Source organism: Genypterus blacodes, unplaced genomic scaffold (assembly GCF_046128005.1).
Source record: "Genypterus blacodes isolate CSIRO-AG114 ecotype Tasmania unplaced genomic scaffold, CSIRO-AGI_Gbla_v1 ptg000128l_1, whole genome shotgun sequence".
NCBI lineage: Eukaryota > Metazoa > Chordata > Actinopteri > Ophidiiformes > Ophidiidae > Genypterus > Genypterus blacodes.
In genome coordinates this window covers 1,236,999-1,253,608 of record NW_027466930.1, presented here as the reverse complement: position 1 = coordinate 1,253,608, position 16,610 = coordinate 1,236,999, and the positions used below count along the sequence as shown (strand labels likewise).

General features: G+C 46.3%; 2 protein-coding genes across 3 annotated transcripts; one reads left to right on the top strand and one right to left on the bottom strand.

Annotated features, from left to right (window-relative positions):
- Nucleotides 1-293: 293 nt before the first annotated feature.
- rmnd5b (required for meiotic nuclear division 5 homolog B) lies at nucleotides 294-5,650 on the bottom strand. 2 transcript variants are annotated; one of them, XM_076162833.1, is made up of 10 exons: nucleotides 5,552-5,650; nucleotides 4,366-4,540; nucleotides 4,119-4,261; nucleotides 3,905-4,042; nucleotides 3,696-3,796; nucleotides 3,377-3,543; nucleotides 3,103-3,268; nucleotides 2,815-2,917; nucleotides 2,567-2,721; nucleotides 294-2,389 (listed from the first exon to the last, which is right to left on the bottom strand). In XM_076162833.1, the coding sequence occupies exons 2-10, from the start codon at nucleotides 4,502-4,504 to the stop codon at nucleotides 2,326-2,328; spliced, it is 1,176 nt and encodes a 391-aa protein (XP_076018948.1). In that variant the 5' UTR covers nucleotides 4,505-4,540; nucleotides 5,552-5,650; the 3' UTR covers nucleotides 294-2,325. The 2 variants fall into 2 exon arrangements, with proteins under 2 accessions (XP_076018948.1, XP_076018949.1); XM_076162834.1 differs by lacking the exon at nucleotides 5,552-5,650 and adding an exon at nucleotides 5,090-5,356.
- Nucleotides 5,651-8,777: 3,127 nt separating this feature from the next.
- Nucleotides 8,778-15,841, top strand: LOC143010427 (uncharacterized). Its single transcript, XM_076162734.1, has 4 exons — nucleotides 8,778-9,116; nucleotides 12,745-12,969; nucleotides 14,391-15,332; nucleotides 15,761-15,841. Exons 1-4 carry the CDS (start codon nucleotides 8,778-8,780, stop codon nucleotides 15,839-15,841), a joined length of 1,587 nt encoding a protein of 528 aa, XP_076018849.1.
- Nucleotides 15,842-16,610: the final 769 nt, after the last annotated feature.

Sequence of the window (16,610 nt, the reverse complement as noted above, 5' to 3'; positions counted from 1 at the left end):
AAGCTGAGGCTTATCATAGCGGCACGGCTCAGAACAGGTGGAGTGGGATGAAAGAGAGAGAGAGTTACCTGGCGAGGCTTGACCCTTTGTAGGAGGGCTGCAGCGCCATCAAAGCTGTTTACCCGACACGTTAACATGACGGGGGAAAACGTATCATTTCAGGCTCCGGCTTGTGAAACTCAGATCAAATCTCTTTCCTCCTGAGCTTAAGGAGTGGGCGACAACGCAGCAATAGCGCCATCAAGTGTGGAAAGAGATAAATTGGTACAAGCAACCCACTACCAAAATGCCAGTAGGAGCCTCCAAAACTGACTTGGAGTATAAATTTTTATTTTAATTTTCAGATGCAAGTATATGAAACATGTTAGAGGGTAAATATTTACAATCAAAGTTGCATAACACACAGAAGCAGGAAATGCAAACATTCAACAAAAATAATACAGAAGACAGAAGTACGGAGAGCGAGCGGTCGATCTGAAGAACACTCAAGAGAAGCGATGGATGATTGTCAACCAAAGTGAGAAAACGGGGAAATTCAGAGAAATTCCACGCAAAGCTTTAGATCGTTCCTAATGAAACCAAGATAAAAATGACATTATCTTAAATTCTGTGTGAGGTGAGTATGTGTGATGTTGTATTGTGGGTGTGAGCTATGCTGGTGCAGTGTTTGCTGAACAAATTAGCCTCATCCAGTGTGAGGTGACATCAGAATTTGAAAGAGGAAAAGGAAATATGACGAATTTACAGGCGGTACATTCAAATGGCTCAGATTTAGTGGCACATTTCCCCCCTTTTTCCGTTTGAAACTTCACCATTCGGAAAGAAATACGCAAAATTCCAAAGATTTTGAAAGTGCACATATTTGATTCAACACTTCCCAATAGAGTTACACAACAAAAAACTGCAAAGTGTGGCGTGTGTATTCTTACAGTGAGCCCTGAGGAAATGTATGGGTTTATATTATTTTTCTATTCCGACTTCAAATCAGATCTATGCAGCAGAAGCGTTTTACATATTAAGCAACAGCCACAATGATCAGAACTTCCTCACCCACGACAAGTAAAAGCTCAACTACAAAGCCCACAGTCACTGCAACTTAGACCATATTGGACAATACGGCCACTGTACACGTCCAAACCACCGTGTGTGTGTAAGCTCGTCGTACACAGCGCAGAGCCGAGGGAGGCCGGTGTGTGTGTGTGTGTGTGTGTGTGTGTGTGTGTGTGTGTGTGTGTGTGTGTGTGTGTGTGTGTGTGTGTGTGTGTGTGTGTGTGCAGTAGTGTTGTTTGCGCATTTAATATCCATTTGGATGGTTGCGTTGAAAATAGAAACAAAGCACATTTCACAGTAGTATATATGTTTTTTTTCCTTTTTTGTCGTATCTGTTAAATACATATATAGAACAAGACAAATGGGGGTTTCCATGACGAATAAATTCTTGCTGGTGCAGTCAGTCACAAAAAAAGGGAGGGGGAGGGGGGGGGAACAAAAAGAAGCTGCTCGACCACTGATTAAACGGATACATCAGCCAACAGTGACTTTCAGCTACATGAGGCCTTTATTACATTACGTTAAAGTTATAAGTCACATTTCACAATCAGAGTTTGAGTCCAGCTTAGGCCTCTACAGTCGCCTCCACCAGCAAAATGACAAAAAAACCTTCCATACAATTTGTTACTGAATATATCTTCTCCGGTCTCTCTCTCTTTCTCTCTCTCTCTCTCTATCTCGGTTATAATAGAAAGTTAAATACTATCGTGAAATCAGAAACAGCCTAACCATGCCGCATAACCCACACGCTACACCCGTTCATATTCATTCCACTACTTCTGCCAAAAATGGAAAAGAAAAGAGAAGCAGTCATCTGTAAGCGAACTCAAACAGTCAATAAAGCCAAGAAAACAAACACTATAAAGTAGTACATACTGAAAAAGAGAGGCCAATAACTGCAGGCATTCGCAAATGAGTTTCAGTGAATGAATCCTTTCTCAGAGGTGCTTCTTCGCGAGGATGTTCTCGTTACCGACAGACTCCTCCTCACTCGACTACAGGCTGCAGGTGAGCCACCCCCACCGGACTCGCTATTCTACACAAAGCGGCGAGCCCGCGGTGGGTTAGAGGTGGCCAAGGCCGTCCAGAGGAGCACTGGGGTAAGACTGTGAACGGGGAGGGAGGGAGGGAGGGAAGGAAGGAAGGAAGGAAGGAAGGAAGGAAGGGAGGAGGGAGGAGGAGGGGAGGGAGGGGGGAGTCAGAGCAAATGGTCCTGAAAATGCAAAGAGCTCCAGGAGAACTCCATCCTTACTCGTGACAAGAGGGTGTGTGGTATCAAAAGTAGATCTGCTTGGCATGTGACGGATTCTGCTCCATGGGGCAGTACGGGCATTTCAACCTGCAGAGGAGACACAGGTGTGTGAGAAAAGAAGATGAAGATGTCTGAGCTCGATGAATGAGCAGGTACAGGTGCAAACTCTCCACCCAAGACAACAAACCACAACGCTTTAGACAAATTCCATCCACTTTGGTATTACTATCCTGAAACAATCACAACCAGGCATTGCTGACTTACTTCCCAGCGTTGGTAAGTTTGTTAAGGGCGTCTCTGGAGATGACGTGGCCGCAGATGAGCTTCATGGGTGGGTTGCTCTCTGAGGTCTGCTGCCGGAGGATGGGGCAGGCGAAAACCGAGTGGTACCAGCACTTCTTCCCGAGGTCAATTTCAATCTGAAAGCAGAGACGGGATGTAAATTAATGCAGATTAAGAAGTGAATAATGAGGATCGATGTCTTTAGATAGTCTCAGGCTTAATGAACTCACAGGCAGCTCGTCCTTGTGTGTCCACACCCCGCTGCACTGTCTCTGCTCAATGACCTGCTTGATGTTCATCAGCACTGGCAAGGCCATACATCCTGATGCAAAGCTGAGGACAAACACACAAACAAGGAACACTGAGGAACTTTGACCGCAGCTCAAATCTGCATTATATTAGAATAATAGAATTACCCCACCCCCCAAAAAAATTCAATGTCAAGCTTTCCTGGAAACAAAAAGTTACTTTGAAGAGCTGAGAGCTGGTGTTTTATGTATTGTTAATGGAGTTCTGACCTAACACTTAGTGGAGACTCTACGGAGAGGCCCAGCAGAGCACAAGCATCCCTGGTGAAAATGTTACAGATCTCAGTCCACTGATATGTGTCCAACAGAAAGCGGTACGGGGAGTTCTCAATGCCGTGACGCAGGTAAACCAGACTGCCCATCAGGGTCTGGATGTCTGTACAGGCAGAGGAAGATACAAGGGCCACAAAAAGAATACGTTACTTATGAATATTTAGAAGCAGGGTTCCATTTGACTGAGTAAGAGTTAGACTCTGCTGCCTACCTGTCTGGTGCTGAGCAGCGAAGGGCTGGAAGTGCCTGGCGTACTGCAGCGCCTCCATTTGGTTGCTGATGCCTCCACTAAGCAGGCTGATGAAGTACAAGCGGTGCAACTTGAATTCTAGACTGCTGTTGAGATCCAGCAGGCGTTGTCGATTCGTCACTGCCCACCTGAGAGGGTACAGATAAGGGAGGGTACAGTCAGGTCAGTCCATGTAATCCTCAACATTGGTCATTTGATTTAACAAGTAAGGGAGTTCACTTGACAATAAAACAGTGAGTCAGTTTGGATAAATTGAAAAACAAAATGGGAAGGAACCTACTCTAACGCCGGCCTGAGGTCCTGCATCCTCAGAGCCTCCAGGATCCTGTTGAGCTCCAGGAAAGGCTGCTTCATACTCATATCTATAACTACTCCAGACTCCTGAAAAAATCAATCAAGATTTAGATTGTGTTCCATAGATATTTATAACTTTCAGTAAAGATGTTAACTCAACATCAATATAAATGTTAAGACTTCATATCACTTTACCTGACACAGGTCCTCTGCTACACTGAGCATCCCTTGTCTGTACAGATGCTCCACAATGGTCTCGCTTAAGTATTTCTGTCTCTCTGGGGTGTCCCACACTGTCTCTGCCACCACCGCACTGATTTCTGCGTCAAAGTTCTGGAGAGAAGAATGTCAAGAATGAAGCATGTTTACGCCAGATGTCAAATGTTTGCACTGGAGCTTTGGTCCTTACCCGGTCAATGGCTTTGCCCACTTTTGACACGCTGCCGTGAATGTCCTTATGTCTGGACGCAAGCATCTGTACTGTTTCTTTGATATTCTTGCAACACTGGGCCATAGTCTGGGATAAGACCGATAAGTCTGCATCTTGTACTCCTGCAGAGGAAACAGACCGGGTCACTATACATGCAAACAATAACAATGTATGTAAAGCTATTTCTCTATTGTTCAGGCAGTGTTTTGGTGTCAAGTTGTCTTACCGAATGCGACTAGCTGTCCCCGTATCTCACACACGCTCCGCAGGAGTTCGTCTAACCGCTCCTCGGACTGGTGTCCATACATTACAAAACGATGGAGCACTTTCTCCAGCTCCCGCTCCACGCATGCACACTGTTCCATGGTTCGGACTGGAACACACACTCACAACACTAACACCTGGGATTGAGAGAACAGAAACAGAGCTCACTCAAAAGCCTGAGATAAGGAACATTAATCAAATGTCATTTACAGCTGTAAGATGATACAAAACAAAGATTCAATCTAAGGAAAACATTTAATTTGAGGAAAAGCAACAGTTGAGGCTTCCTATCTAATGATTTCAGTATAGACCAACAAGGTGCCTGTTGAATTTGGAGAACACTAATCATACTCTCACCCCCACAACACAATCATCGGCCTCATGATCCAATCAGCCCTGCAGTGAGAGTGATTCACTGACAGACCTCCATTCAACACCTAGACTCCATCCAGACATTACCAGAGCTATCCTGGTCTAAAGTTTGGCCTGATGTAATGTTGCCATCAGCTAACAAGGCCTCGGCTGTATGGAGCACACGCTCAGTGTACTCGGGAGCGTGTTGTTTACAAACTGTCGTCAGCGATTCGACCTCCAGACAGCACTTAACAAAGATCATTTTCGGAACAAATCAGAACGGTCGCCCAGCTGATTTATATTCAGACGATATGTACTTGTGTTGAACTTACAATAATCGATAGTCAATAGTGATGTTTGATACAGCTCAATCGCCGCTTCTCAGCTGTACACAGAAAATGTCCACCTAACGCCGGAGAGCTAACCAACATAAACGCCAGCTATATGTCGTTGGTCACTGAAATGCCTCGTTTCCATCATTTTTTATCAAGCAGTCGCGGAGAAATACATCTTACAGCTAATGGCTAATGGTGCGTTCGCTTGCACGCCTTTGTTTGGGACGTTCAGTTGGCCTTTGCTAACATAAACAAACGCACCCGTCGCTGGTTAACTACAAAAAGCTCGTCATCGCTAGCGGTTAGCGAGCTAACATTAGCCAGGTGCTGACAAGGCCCAAATAATTTCACTTCTAAATGACAACCTGTTTGTTGTCGTTATTTGGCATTTTTCTAACATATAAACGTCTGTCGTTGATTAACTGAAATACAGGATACATTTAAATAAACCCAACTCACCTCTTCTGCTAATTAGTTAGCAAGCATTAGCGTTAGCCACTTGCCTGTTATGGCAACACTTGACCAGCAGTCGTAATGCGGATCTTCCGGTGTCGCATTGTGTCTGTTCTGAACCTTCACAATAAAAGTCTACTTTCTCTGCGACATCGACGTTCAGCTTTCTCTTTCCGGTAAATATTATTATGATTATTGATTGGAAACACTCCAGTTGGGTCGCTCTTTACCACTGGCTCACAAATGGCGCAGAGGTAAGTACATATAAAGGCGAGGCGGCTGTGATAACCCTTTGGTATCTTACATGTAGTTGGCAAGAAGATTTAAAAGTTACAGGCCAAATGTAAACTGGGTTATTACAGCGCCGCCATTACCAAACTTTAATGAGTCAAGTTTCAGTGAAATGAAGAACAAATGGAGGGAGAATATTTTTACAGCAATTGACACAATTAGAAATTGCTGGTTCACCATCCGTCAGTAGTTTAATAACTTTAACTAATAAGTTTAGTTGTAAGAGCAAATTAAGTTTGGCCATGCACACCTTTACAATTGTCAACGGGTCATTTGAAAAAAACAAAAAACACATTTGAAATATTATCTTTGTTTATATTTCCATTTGTTTGTTATAAATACTGTCTCTTAAATACTCATAACACATGAACCTTGTTTAGCATCAAAGCCCTTAATGACCCCAGTGGAAACACAAGCCGAGATGAATTGAAGAGTACAAGTCTTGTTTATTTGTCTTTATGCCATGGCAGACACGGGACACTGCTCTTGTTTTGGCCAAAGGTATATTATGTTTGTCTGCAACTTCATTTTTTGGCACAGAGTATTATGAACATCCTGGCTGATAAATACCAGCACAGCGTATCGTTAATGTAGGTATTTTATGTGGTTGCATTGCTCAGGGTGAGGGTGGGTGAGGTTTTTGGACTTGAGCAGGCTGTTGTGACTAATCTTTGAGTGATGTAGACTAAAGCTCCCTGTGGCTGAGCTGCTCATCATTCTTTCCCTCTGACTCCTCCACTTCTCTGCTGTGCCACTTTAATTGTAGAGTTTCAAATCCATCTGCACTTTCTGTGAACTTAAGTTTGTAAGTAGCACCCACATGCATACATATGATATTTTCGCACCTAAAAGGTATTTACTGTTGTGTAAAACTGTGACACGCTTTCATATCATGTGTGCCTCACGATATCTCTATAGTTTTAGAACACATAGTGAAAACACTTCAGAGTACAGAGGAAAGTTGATCCAGATTTGCCATGTCACTACAGCCTCAGTGAAACGCACCTATTATGGAAGTTTGTCAACACAGCCGAATTAATCAAGGATACAATGGCCATCAGGAGACATATATTTTATGCGATACGAAGGATTAATTGCCAACTTTCCTGTGTTGAGTGATGCCACAGATGGCCACAATCGCTGACATGCAACCTTTTGAAGGGATACAATCATACATTTTCCACTGACTTGCCCAAATGACTTAATGACTTAGAATTAATGGTAATCCTGTGGGGTATTATGTTGGGACAGAGGGTTTACCCTAACTCCCAATCATGGAACATGGTTGGACCACCTCTGCACCAGTTTCGTTGGGAGCAGACTCATTTTGATCATTTTGTTTCGATGATGGTAAGCAAATCCTGTGTGTTGTTTCATGGGAATGATAGCCAAGGTAAGATCAATATGAAAGCGATTAAATTTCTATTGAGAGACAAAAAAATTAAGGTAGAGTTAAAACATGTGCATGTTCTATACTTCACTGATGTTATACAAGTGTGCTCGCATGACACCTGCATGTGAGCTGTCAAAAGTTGGATGGTCTACATCAACCTTTAACCTGTCGGCCCCCCAGCTAGTCTCCAGCATGAACACACACACACACACACACACACACACACACACACACACACACACACACACACACACACACACACACATTGAGAGAGTGAGAGTGAGAGTGAGAGAGAGAGAGAGTAGCTGCACTTACAATGTTAAGAATAACTCCTTATGTAGTAGAGTAGACAATGTGTGGGCTGTATTGTGAGCTCTGTCTCCCCCCCCCTCTATTCCATCCCAGAATGCACAGACAAACGGGTAAAGCTATGGCTATCTGGCTCTGATAGTGGCGTTCTATATATAGTCGGCCTGTGACTGAGCTGGCTCTAAGTGTCAGATTCCAGACACAAGCATTTATCCTGGCAGGAGCAGCACCTGCTGCTAACTATAAACCTGCCCCCCCCACCCTTGACATGGTACCCCTGCCCAGCTCTCACAGGAAAGCCAATGGTAAACCAAACCTCACCCTGGAGAAGAATGATCCAAGTTAGACTCAGTGAGGCCAGCTTTGGAGGGAGGGGCAGAAATAGAGAGGCGAGTGTTGGAGAGCAGGCGCATGTGTCTGATCTAGATGCAGTGCCGTGTACAAGTCCGTTATATGGCAGTACCTTTAAGATCCTGAATTTGTCTAACTCGTCAGGCTCAGCCAGCCTGAGCTGTGTGGGCCGAACAGTCAGGAGTTCTGGATATGCACAGAGCTCTTGTCTGTGGATTTGAGAGACAGCATGCTGGATGAAAGGCAGTAATTGCACCAACAAGGAACTCAATGCACTTTGGAAAAGCACCACCACCAACCGGAGGTACAGTATAGCAATATATCATCTTCATCATCAATCATCATTGTCTTTTCTGGCCTCTAGTTGCCAGGCAATGTAGCGATGTTAAATGTAGGGTAAATGTACAGTATATACATATTTTAAGTGGATCAGTGCTTTCTATATACTGTAAGATGAAGAAATATCAATCTTTGTAGATAAATCACTGCCATGAAATCCTGTGAATTTCTAAACACATAGGGATGCTTTATATTTCTCTTATGTACTACAAATCAACTTTTTAGTTGCTATTTCAAGGAATGCTCCTCATTTTTCTGGCTTAATTCCAACTCCTTTTACGACATAGCAACATACTTCTATTTAAACTTTGGGTGGATTTTCAATATTTAGAGGAAGTCCACGCATATTTCAGGGCTTGCAAGGTACATTTGCTGTGGACAAGTTCACAAAACGGTTAACTTGGATTGAATAAGCTTGTCTGTGACAGATATAAATGAATTAACTGCAGCTGACCATATCTTATTTCCAGTCCAGGAACACTTCCCAGAGCAGACTAGAGGAGCAGACTGGACAGACCACAGTGAGAATTTGGAGCTTGTGACCTAGCGATGGACAGCTGGACTCTCCAGGGGGACAGCTACTCCTTCCTGCGCAGCGCACCCCGCTCCTTCTCCCTGTGCCATCGTGACGGGACTCCTAACCACATTGAAATCTTTGACATAATCAACGTCCCCACTCAACGCAGCGCCATCTCCGAGACCACCTGCCTATGTGACATTTTTGGAGACGATTGTGAGTCACCCTCCCTCTCAAGCACCCCTACTTCAGGACCTGCCCATTCCCACCGAGAGGTTGATGGGAGAGCTGCTGCATCACCTCTTGTGGATGAACTGAACGACTCATCGGGTTCTTATCACACCCCCCAGGGCTCCAGCGAAGGAGAGGAAGTATTTGAGGATTCAAGAGAGAGGCTTTATAGTCCCTCATTGCAGAGCAAAGATTCTGAGTCAGAGGGAGAGGCACTGAATTCAGGGCAACCAGGAGTTTTTAATGACATTACCCAGGAATCGGAACCAAAAAGCAAATCTCCTGTAACCCAACTTGGTACAGCTCTACCATCACCTGAAGTCCTCAGTAAAAGAAGCCCTTCTCCTGCTCTAAATAACCCATATATTCTCAGTCCAGAGGGAAAAGTGCCCTCCTTGTCTTCATCTTTAGTTGAGAGTTTACTCCTATCTCCTAATCCAAGACAAGATCTTTCATCTGAATCAAGGAGTATCACTCCTACACCAAGAAGCAACCTTAGCCCCTCACCTCAGTCTTCAAGTGAAAGTCCCTCCCCTGAAGCTAGAAACGGTGTCAGCTCATCTTCTTGTGAATCACTTAACACTCAGTCTTTACCTGAGTCCATTAAAGCACAGGTACTACCTTCAGTTGAGTGTTTACTTCCATCACCTAATCCAACACAATATCTCTCATCTGAATCAAGGAGTATCACTTCTACACCAAGAAGCAAACTTAGCCCCTCACCTCAGTCTTCAAGTGAAAGTCCCTCCCCTGAAGCTAGAAACGGTGTCAGCTCATCTTCTTGTGAATCACTTAACACTCAGTCTTTACCTGAGTCCATTAAAGCACAGGTACCACCTTCAGTTGAGCGTTTACTTCCATCACCTAATCCAACACAATATCTCTCATCTGAATCAAGGAGTATCACTTCTACACCAAGAAGCAACCTTAGCCCCTCACCTCAGTCTTCAAGTGAAAGTCCCTCCCTTGAAGCTAGAAACGGTGTCAGTTTCTCCTCTGGTGAATCACTAAACACTCAGTCTTTACCTGAGTCCATAGTAGAGCAGGTACCACCTGAGGAAAGTAGCATCTCTTGTAATAACAACAGCAGTCCCCCATCTGTACAAATAAACGAAAGTTTTTCTGCAGATCCTACATCAACTATTAAACCAAGAGTCCTCCTTTCCTCTCCGTTACCGTCACCCAGTAGCACTGAGTCAAGGGAAACATCAGTATCTCCTGAGCTGAAGGATAGATCTACTAATATTCAAGCATCATCTCCATTTGTAGAACTCAGAGAGAGGGTCTGTGTTCCTGATCTATTCAGTAGAGGCTCAACACCTGATATAGAAGATCCTCCTTGCATCCCTGACCTGAATTCCTTCACCACCACTGCAGGAAGAGACACCCCGACAACTCCTGAGAAGCACGACACAGGGCTATCAGCTGAAGCTGGCAGTGCTGTGTCTACACCTGTTCCAAGATACACACCTCCTTCACCTGTAATCTCATCTGCCTCTACTCCTGAGCTTGGGGAGAGGAGTGTCTCACCTGAATTTAGATACACGGCTTCCTCACCTGGCCAGCTCAGTGCTGTCTTTCTGCCTGAGACTCAGACAAGAACCCCTTCTCCTGACCCTTGGGCTATAACAAAACGCATTTCTCCATTCTCTGAAACCAGGAGCCAGGATTCTTCACCTGTGATCAGTTGTAATTTGTCTCCCTCACCTGACTTTAGGAGCAATTACTCTCCGAAACAACACAGATATTCTGCCCTCTCACCTGAAATTAGGATAACAGCATCCTCACCTGTAAACAATAGGAGGGAGGAGTCTTCTAAAGTACACTTGACATCAGACTCTCTTGATCCTCACCTTGATTCTGCCTCGTCTCACTCCAGGAGCCTCGCTTCATCTCCTCATATCACAACGATCTGTTACTCTGTGGTTCAACCTGAGGACAGGGACACTCACACGTTTCCTGAACTCGCTCGTCTCTACACCTCAAAGCCTGAAAGAACACGTGTGTCACCTGAAGCAAGGAGCCCTACCTCAAGCAGAGATAGTAGGCAGAGCAGCAGAGCAGAGTCGACAGGCACGCCAAGAGACTCCCCTGACACCACAGACTTTACACACTGTGTCCCACAGGCTGAGAACTCTGCAACAAGTCCATCGCCTCATCACGTGAACCTAACAGCTTCTCCTGAACCAAAGCAACAGACACCATCACCTGAGCCAAGGTATCAAACCCCTTCTTCTCAAAGGTATCAAAGTCCCTCACCTCGACACAGTAGTAGAGATTCCTCACCTGTTAGCCCATCTCCTGAACATAGATACCATCAACATTCACTTGTATCTTCCCCAACTATAGTTAATACTCAATATACACAGCCCACTCCAGCACTCAGAGATACACCTGAGTCAGAGAGGCAGTCTTCTCCTCTTAATATTACAGTGATAGAGTACCCCACGCATTTGACAAAAGACTCAGTATCACCGTCATCTAAAATAGACATTGGAAACAAATCAGTTGTGGCTGAAATCAAAAGCAGTTTGCCACAGGTAATAACTCCTTTAGCTGAGTCTACTTCACCTGTCATATCTGCAGAGAGGCTCTTAGATAGTCCAGTGTCACAACAAAGCAGAGAGACAACACCAAGTCAAACAAACCATCACTACAACTCAAGTTCCTTCTCTGAGGAGAAACAAGACACTAGCCCAGCCTTTGTCCAGCCTGAACATTTTTTTTGTAATTCCCCTATTGAAATTCAGTCTTCTTCATCCATTCTGTTAGCCCCCATTAACGACAGGAGTTCAAACTGTTCACCTTCTAACAAGACTACATCAACATCACCTGTACAAGTGTATTCACTGTCTCAAATCAGTCCTCACTCCCTAAGCTCTGACAGCAGTGAAATCAACAGCTCATTGAAAACTAATTGTACACCTGAACAGTCCAGAAGAAAGCCATTACTCAAAGTTAGACGTGAGAGCAAAGAGAGGTTTGTGGAAGACATGGCGCACAATGTACATAGGAGGAGAACGCCTTCTCCCCCATTAACCAGGTTTACCCCCGTGCACATCATAGCCCCGGAGAAGCAGCGCAGACAGTGGCAGAACAGAAGCCGTAGCCCCCCTCATGCTGTAGCATCCTCGCCGAGCAGTAATTTGAAGAAACCTTTGACAAATAGGGAAAGTCCCAACGTTGCCCCCAGTGACAATAATAGCCAGGCCAACTGGGTCAAGCTAGAAAGGCAACTAGAGATGGAGAGGGAATTGCAGCTTGAGGAGGAGAGAGAGCTAGGTAGGGAGAGGCAAAGGGTCAGAGAGATGGAGAGAGAGAGAAAGAGGGAGGAGCTGATCCCTGAAAAGGAGGAGGGGTGGATGGGGGACGCCAGTTACAGAGGGGAACAGGTTGAGCTGTCATTCAGTGCCAGGAATAGAAAAGGGCCTGTGAGTCGCAATACAGCTCCCACAAGCAGAGAGACTCGTCAGGGAATGCCAACAGCACATTCCTATACAGACAGTTCTCTCGCCACCAAACAGCTACAGCAACAACAGAGTCTGGTCAGAGCGCAGACTTCCCAGCAAGACAGCAGAGGTGGAGGTACTTCTAGACGGCTTAAACCTCCTGCACCCCACAACAAGAGGAGCGCTCTTGGACGCGTGGCTACAAACAGGCCTGGCCGGAGCTCAAGCTCCAGCATGGGAAGCGAACTGGATGAGGCAGACGATGAGGTGAAGTGGTTTACAGATGTGGCTTTCCGCAGCCTGTCGAGCCCTGAGGTAGATTACCTTGACATGTACAACTCCAGTCACCGCTCGTCTACCAATGTCTCCCAGCCCTCTACTCAGGAAAGCCCAGCTGGAGTCAATGCTGCCTGGCTTGCCTACGCTGACTTCAGGGGCTCTGCTCCAAAGTTGGACAACGATGAATTCTCATTCCAGCAACCTTCTGCATACTACACAGATGGCCTGGATCCATCAAGGCGCTATGAGATGGGCAGCTTTGAGTGTGTGGATGTGGCTGTGGAGAGGGAGGACTCGAGGAGGATGAAAAGAGGAGTACCTAAGAGACAGATCCAGCTGAAGAGGAAGAGTAATGCTGAGACAAAGCAGGATGAGAGCAGTGAGAACAGCAGTCCCGGAATTCCGGTGATTTTGGACAGTCCTTCTCTGGAAATGCAGTCCAGAGACATATTGTTGAGACAACACAGTACACCAGCAGCCATGCAACAATCCTACCAACAGCCAAGCCCTGAGCCTGATGAAAAGGGTGAGAGAAAATCTAAATTTCAGAAATCTGTTTCTCTCGATGAGACGTGTTCTAAGACCCAACTGGCAACGTGCCTCATCAAGAGCGTGCTCTCAAAGAAGATGCAAAATGTGGAAAAACAACCCGAAGATCAGGCGGGAGAGGAAGCCAGCGTCACATCTGAAGAAAGAAATTCCCTGTCTGAGTGTGCCATGGCACCACATGAAGGCTCTCCAAAAACTGACACACCTAATCTGAGTTCTAGTCTCTCAGATTATAGTCTTTCAACTGAGAGTCTGAGAGAAGACGCAAGCTCACAGGGGGAGGTCAGACCGCTTAAATCCAGCAACAGGATGAACACATACAGCAGCAAAAGCAGTGATGATTCCCAGAGCAAGAATTTGACCTCATTAAGGCCTGAGATGAGATCACAACTGAAAATGCCATTTGATAGTAAACAGTCAACCTTAGAAAAAGTCATCCCAAGGACTGGAATAAAAGGAGTAGATGTCAGCAAAACATGTGTGGAAAGTGAGGGTAGTGACTCAGCAAATGCCACTGACCGCAACACAGGAGCTCCTTTTCCTATTGGAGGTAGCAGCATGCAGGTCAGGGTGACAAACAGGGGTCAGGAATGTGAAAACACAGACGACCATAAACAACTGCAACAGGGTGACAAGAGCACCTTGATGACAAAAACACAAGAGATTAACCTTAAAGCCATCTCTACCGCAGAGAAAAAGATAACATCCCTCAATGTCGCTCTCACATCAGAAGTGGAAAACAGATCTGAGCTAAGACATGAAGCTCCCTCGCCAGAGACGTCCACTGGCGAAAAGGAGCACAGAATAGAGACGAGAAGTGAGGGGAAATCAGATGAGGAAGAAATAAATGGGAATAGTAAAGCTAAGGTCCCCATGCACAAAGTTAGAGATGTGAGGCGGCTTGTAAAAAACACCTATAACCTGTCATTCAAAGCCACCAGTGCTGCAACTCCATCGGATGAGAGCGAAGACGCGATGCCATCCGATGAGATTGAAGAAATGGCAGAATATTCAAATGAGGAAAAGAGGGAAGACATAACAGAGGAGGCGAGAGAGCTAAGCCAAGGGGTTAGGAGGGAGGGGGTGGTAGGGAGAAGGAGGGAGGTACAGGAAGAGGAGGAGAGGAAAGATGTTCAGAAAGCTGAGGCGAGGGATGAAAAGCTCCTGAAATTATCTCCACTTCCGCACCATGCTGGGAAGCCTTTGTCTCGCTCGCAGCCAATGCAGATAGAATGCAAGGCTGTTTGTTGGAAAGAAGACAAAAATAAATTGACCCCTTGCAAGTTAGACCCAGAGAGACGAGGAGAAAACCCCCAGGTGTCTCCACAGCTCATCGACGACACAAGAAGAGAACAAAAGAATTCCCAGAACACACAGAATTACGCAACAGGAGATGCAGCCGTATCAAAGCCACATCAGCCTGATCCAAGAGAGGAGGCCGAAACAAGAGAGACGACGGCAGAAGCTGCGGACAATGAGGATGAACACGTGGTATTGAGGAGAGACAGAAAGCCTCCCATGCTCGGAAGCCTCCCCAAACTCCCCAGTAAGGAAAGAGAGGTGTCCACTGCTATAGTAGTGATAAGGGATGGATCCAGCAGGACCATTGCGCCTGCATCCCCAGCCCAGGAAGACATCCAAGCCCAGGCCACTTCACCTTCACCTGGGCCCATTACTCCTGCTAGCACTCCTGGCAGCAGTAGCCACTCAGTTTCTATGTTATTAAAGGAGAAAGGCTACCAAGCTGACATTGGCGCGATGGTGAGTGATGTCCAGAGTGCAACTGCTGGAGGTAAATGTGTACCCCATAAGCATGTGAACTGCCTGGAGATCCCCCTTCAGACTGCCACACCTTCAGATGGCGGTCACGCTGAGTCCCAGCGAGAAAGGACATTCTCCTCCTCGTCCACCACATCTGGATCCACAGCAGTCTGCAACAAGACAGACACCCAAACAAAAACCAGAGGAGGAGAAGTCAGTTTTGAACCTGCAGTAAAAGATGCAGCAAAGCAAAAGAGTGATTCTCCTCCAAGAAATACACATCAGCAGACATCACCTCTCGCCAAACGGAAGGAACTAGTAGATTTTGAAGCAGTTAAAAGACAAGATCCAACTTTCCCTCCGAGATCTCCTGCATTAAGGAGATTCAGGCCTCAGCCGATTGAGGTGTCACTTTCTAAAGAGGCACAGAAACAAGAGATGCCCTCAAACATCACAGGAAACAGCAGACCTCAGGCCATAGAGGTCAAATCTATTGCTAAAAGTTCTCAAAAGCCAGTAGTGCCACCAAAACCAAATTACAAATTTAAACCTGCAGATGTAGGAGCGACGTCGAATGAAACACAAAGATCAGCAGAGGCAGCATCAAGTATAAAGTCACAGAGTGAGGACAGGTCTCAAACTATCGTAGTGTCCTCACCAACAATCTACAGAAAGATCCCTAACGATTCTACATTGACATCAAATTACACAAGAAAATTAGCGGTGTCAGCAATTTCTAGCTGCAGACCTCCACCGGGAAAAACAACAGCTACAGCCATGACTCTCTCAAACCAGCCAACAGCTCCATCAGAGACAGAGGCGTCTAATGACAGAGGTCAGCAGCCGCAACCAGGTGCCCCGTCTCAGAGCTCCAGATATACACAAAGACCTACGACCTTAGCCACAGCTCCATCATCAGCCAGTGAGCCAGGTCTACCCTCAGGCCCCATGTCGGACCTGACAGCAAACCAGATCCCCGCACCCCCGTCAGCTGTTGCCCGCCAGGCAAACCATCCAGCTGTTGTGGATCCAAACAGCCAACCACAGTATCCCAGGATGGCTTACCCTCACGAACAAGCTATGCCCATGACCTCTAACAATGCAAAACAAACTGCCCCTGTATCCACAACACAAGCCCCGGGATACGCTCGTGCTCACCAGTCCTTCCGCCGGTCGACATCCAGCGATCGTTCCCAAAGGACAGATGACCTGCGTTTCTACGTCTCAGATGACCCGCCAAGCTACGATGACAGGGAGAGCTTCAGTCCCCTTATGCCACCAGATTTAAGTCCCAGGAGGTCAAATCGCTACCAACCCTCCTCTCGCCCTCCTCCATGCTCCTGCACCTCTGCCTGCCCCTCTCATCCTGGGCCCACCCCTCCTCACCATCACCGCAGCCCCCACAGCCTCACACCCCCTGCCCCCTCACATTCACCCAGCCAGGGGATGCCTTACCCGATGACTCAGCCCCCTCTCCGTCCCCACCAATGCAGACCCGACCCTCAGCCTATGAGCTATCGGCCTATCTCTCCAAAATCAAGTCCTCTCGGCCCCAACCAGCCACCCACCATGTACCAGCCTCTCCACCAGCCCCCT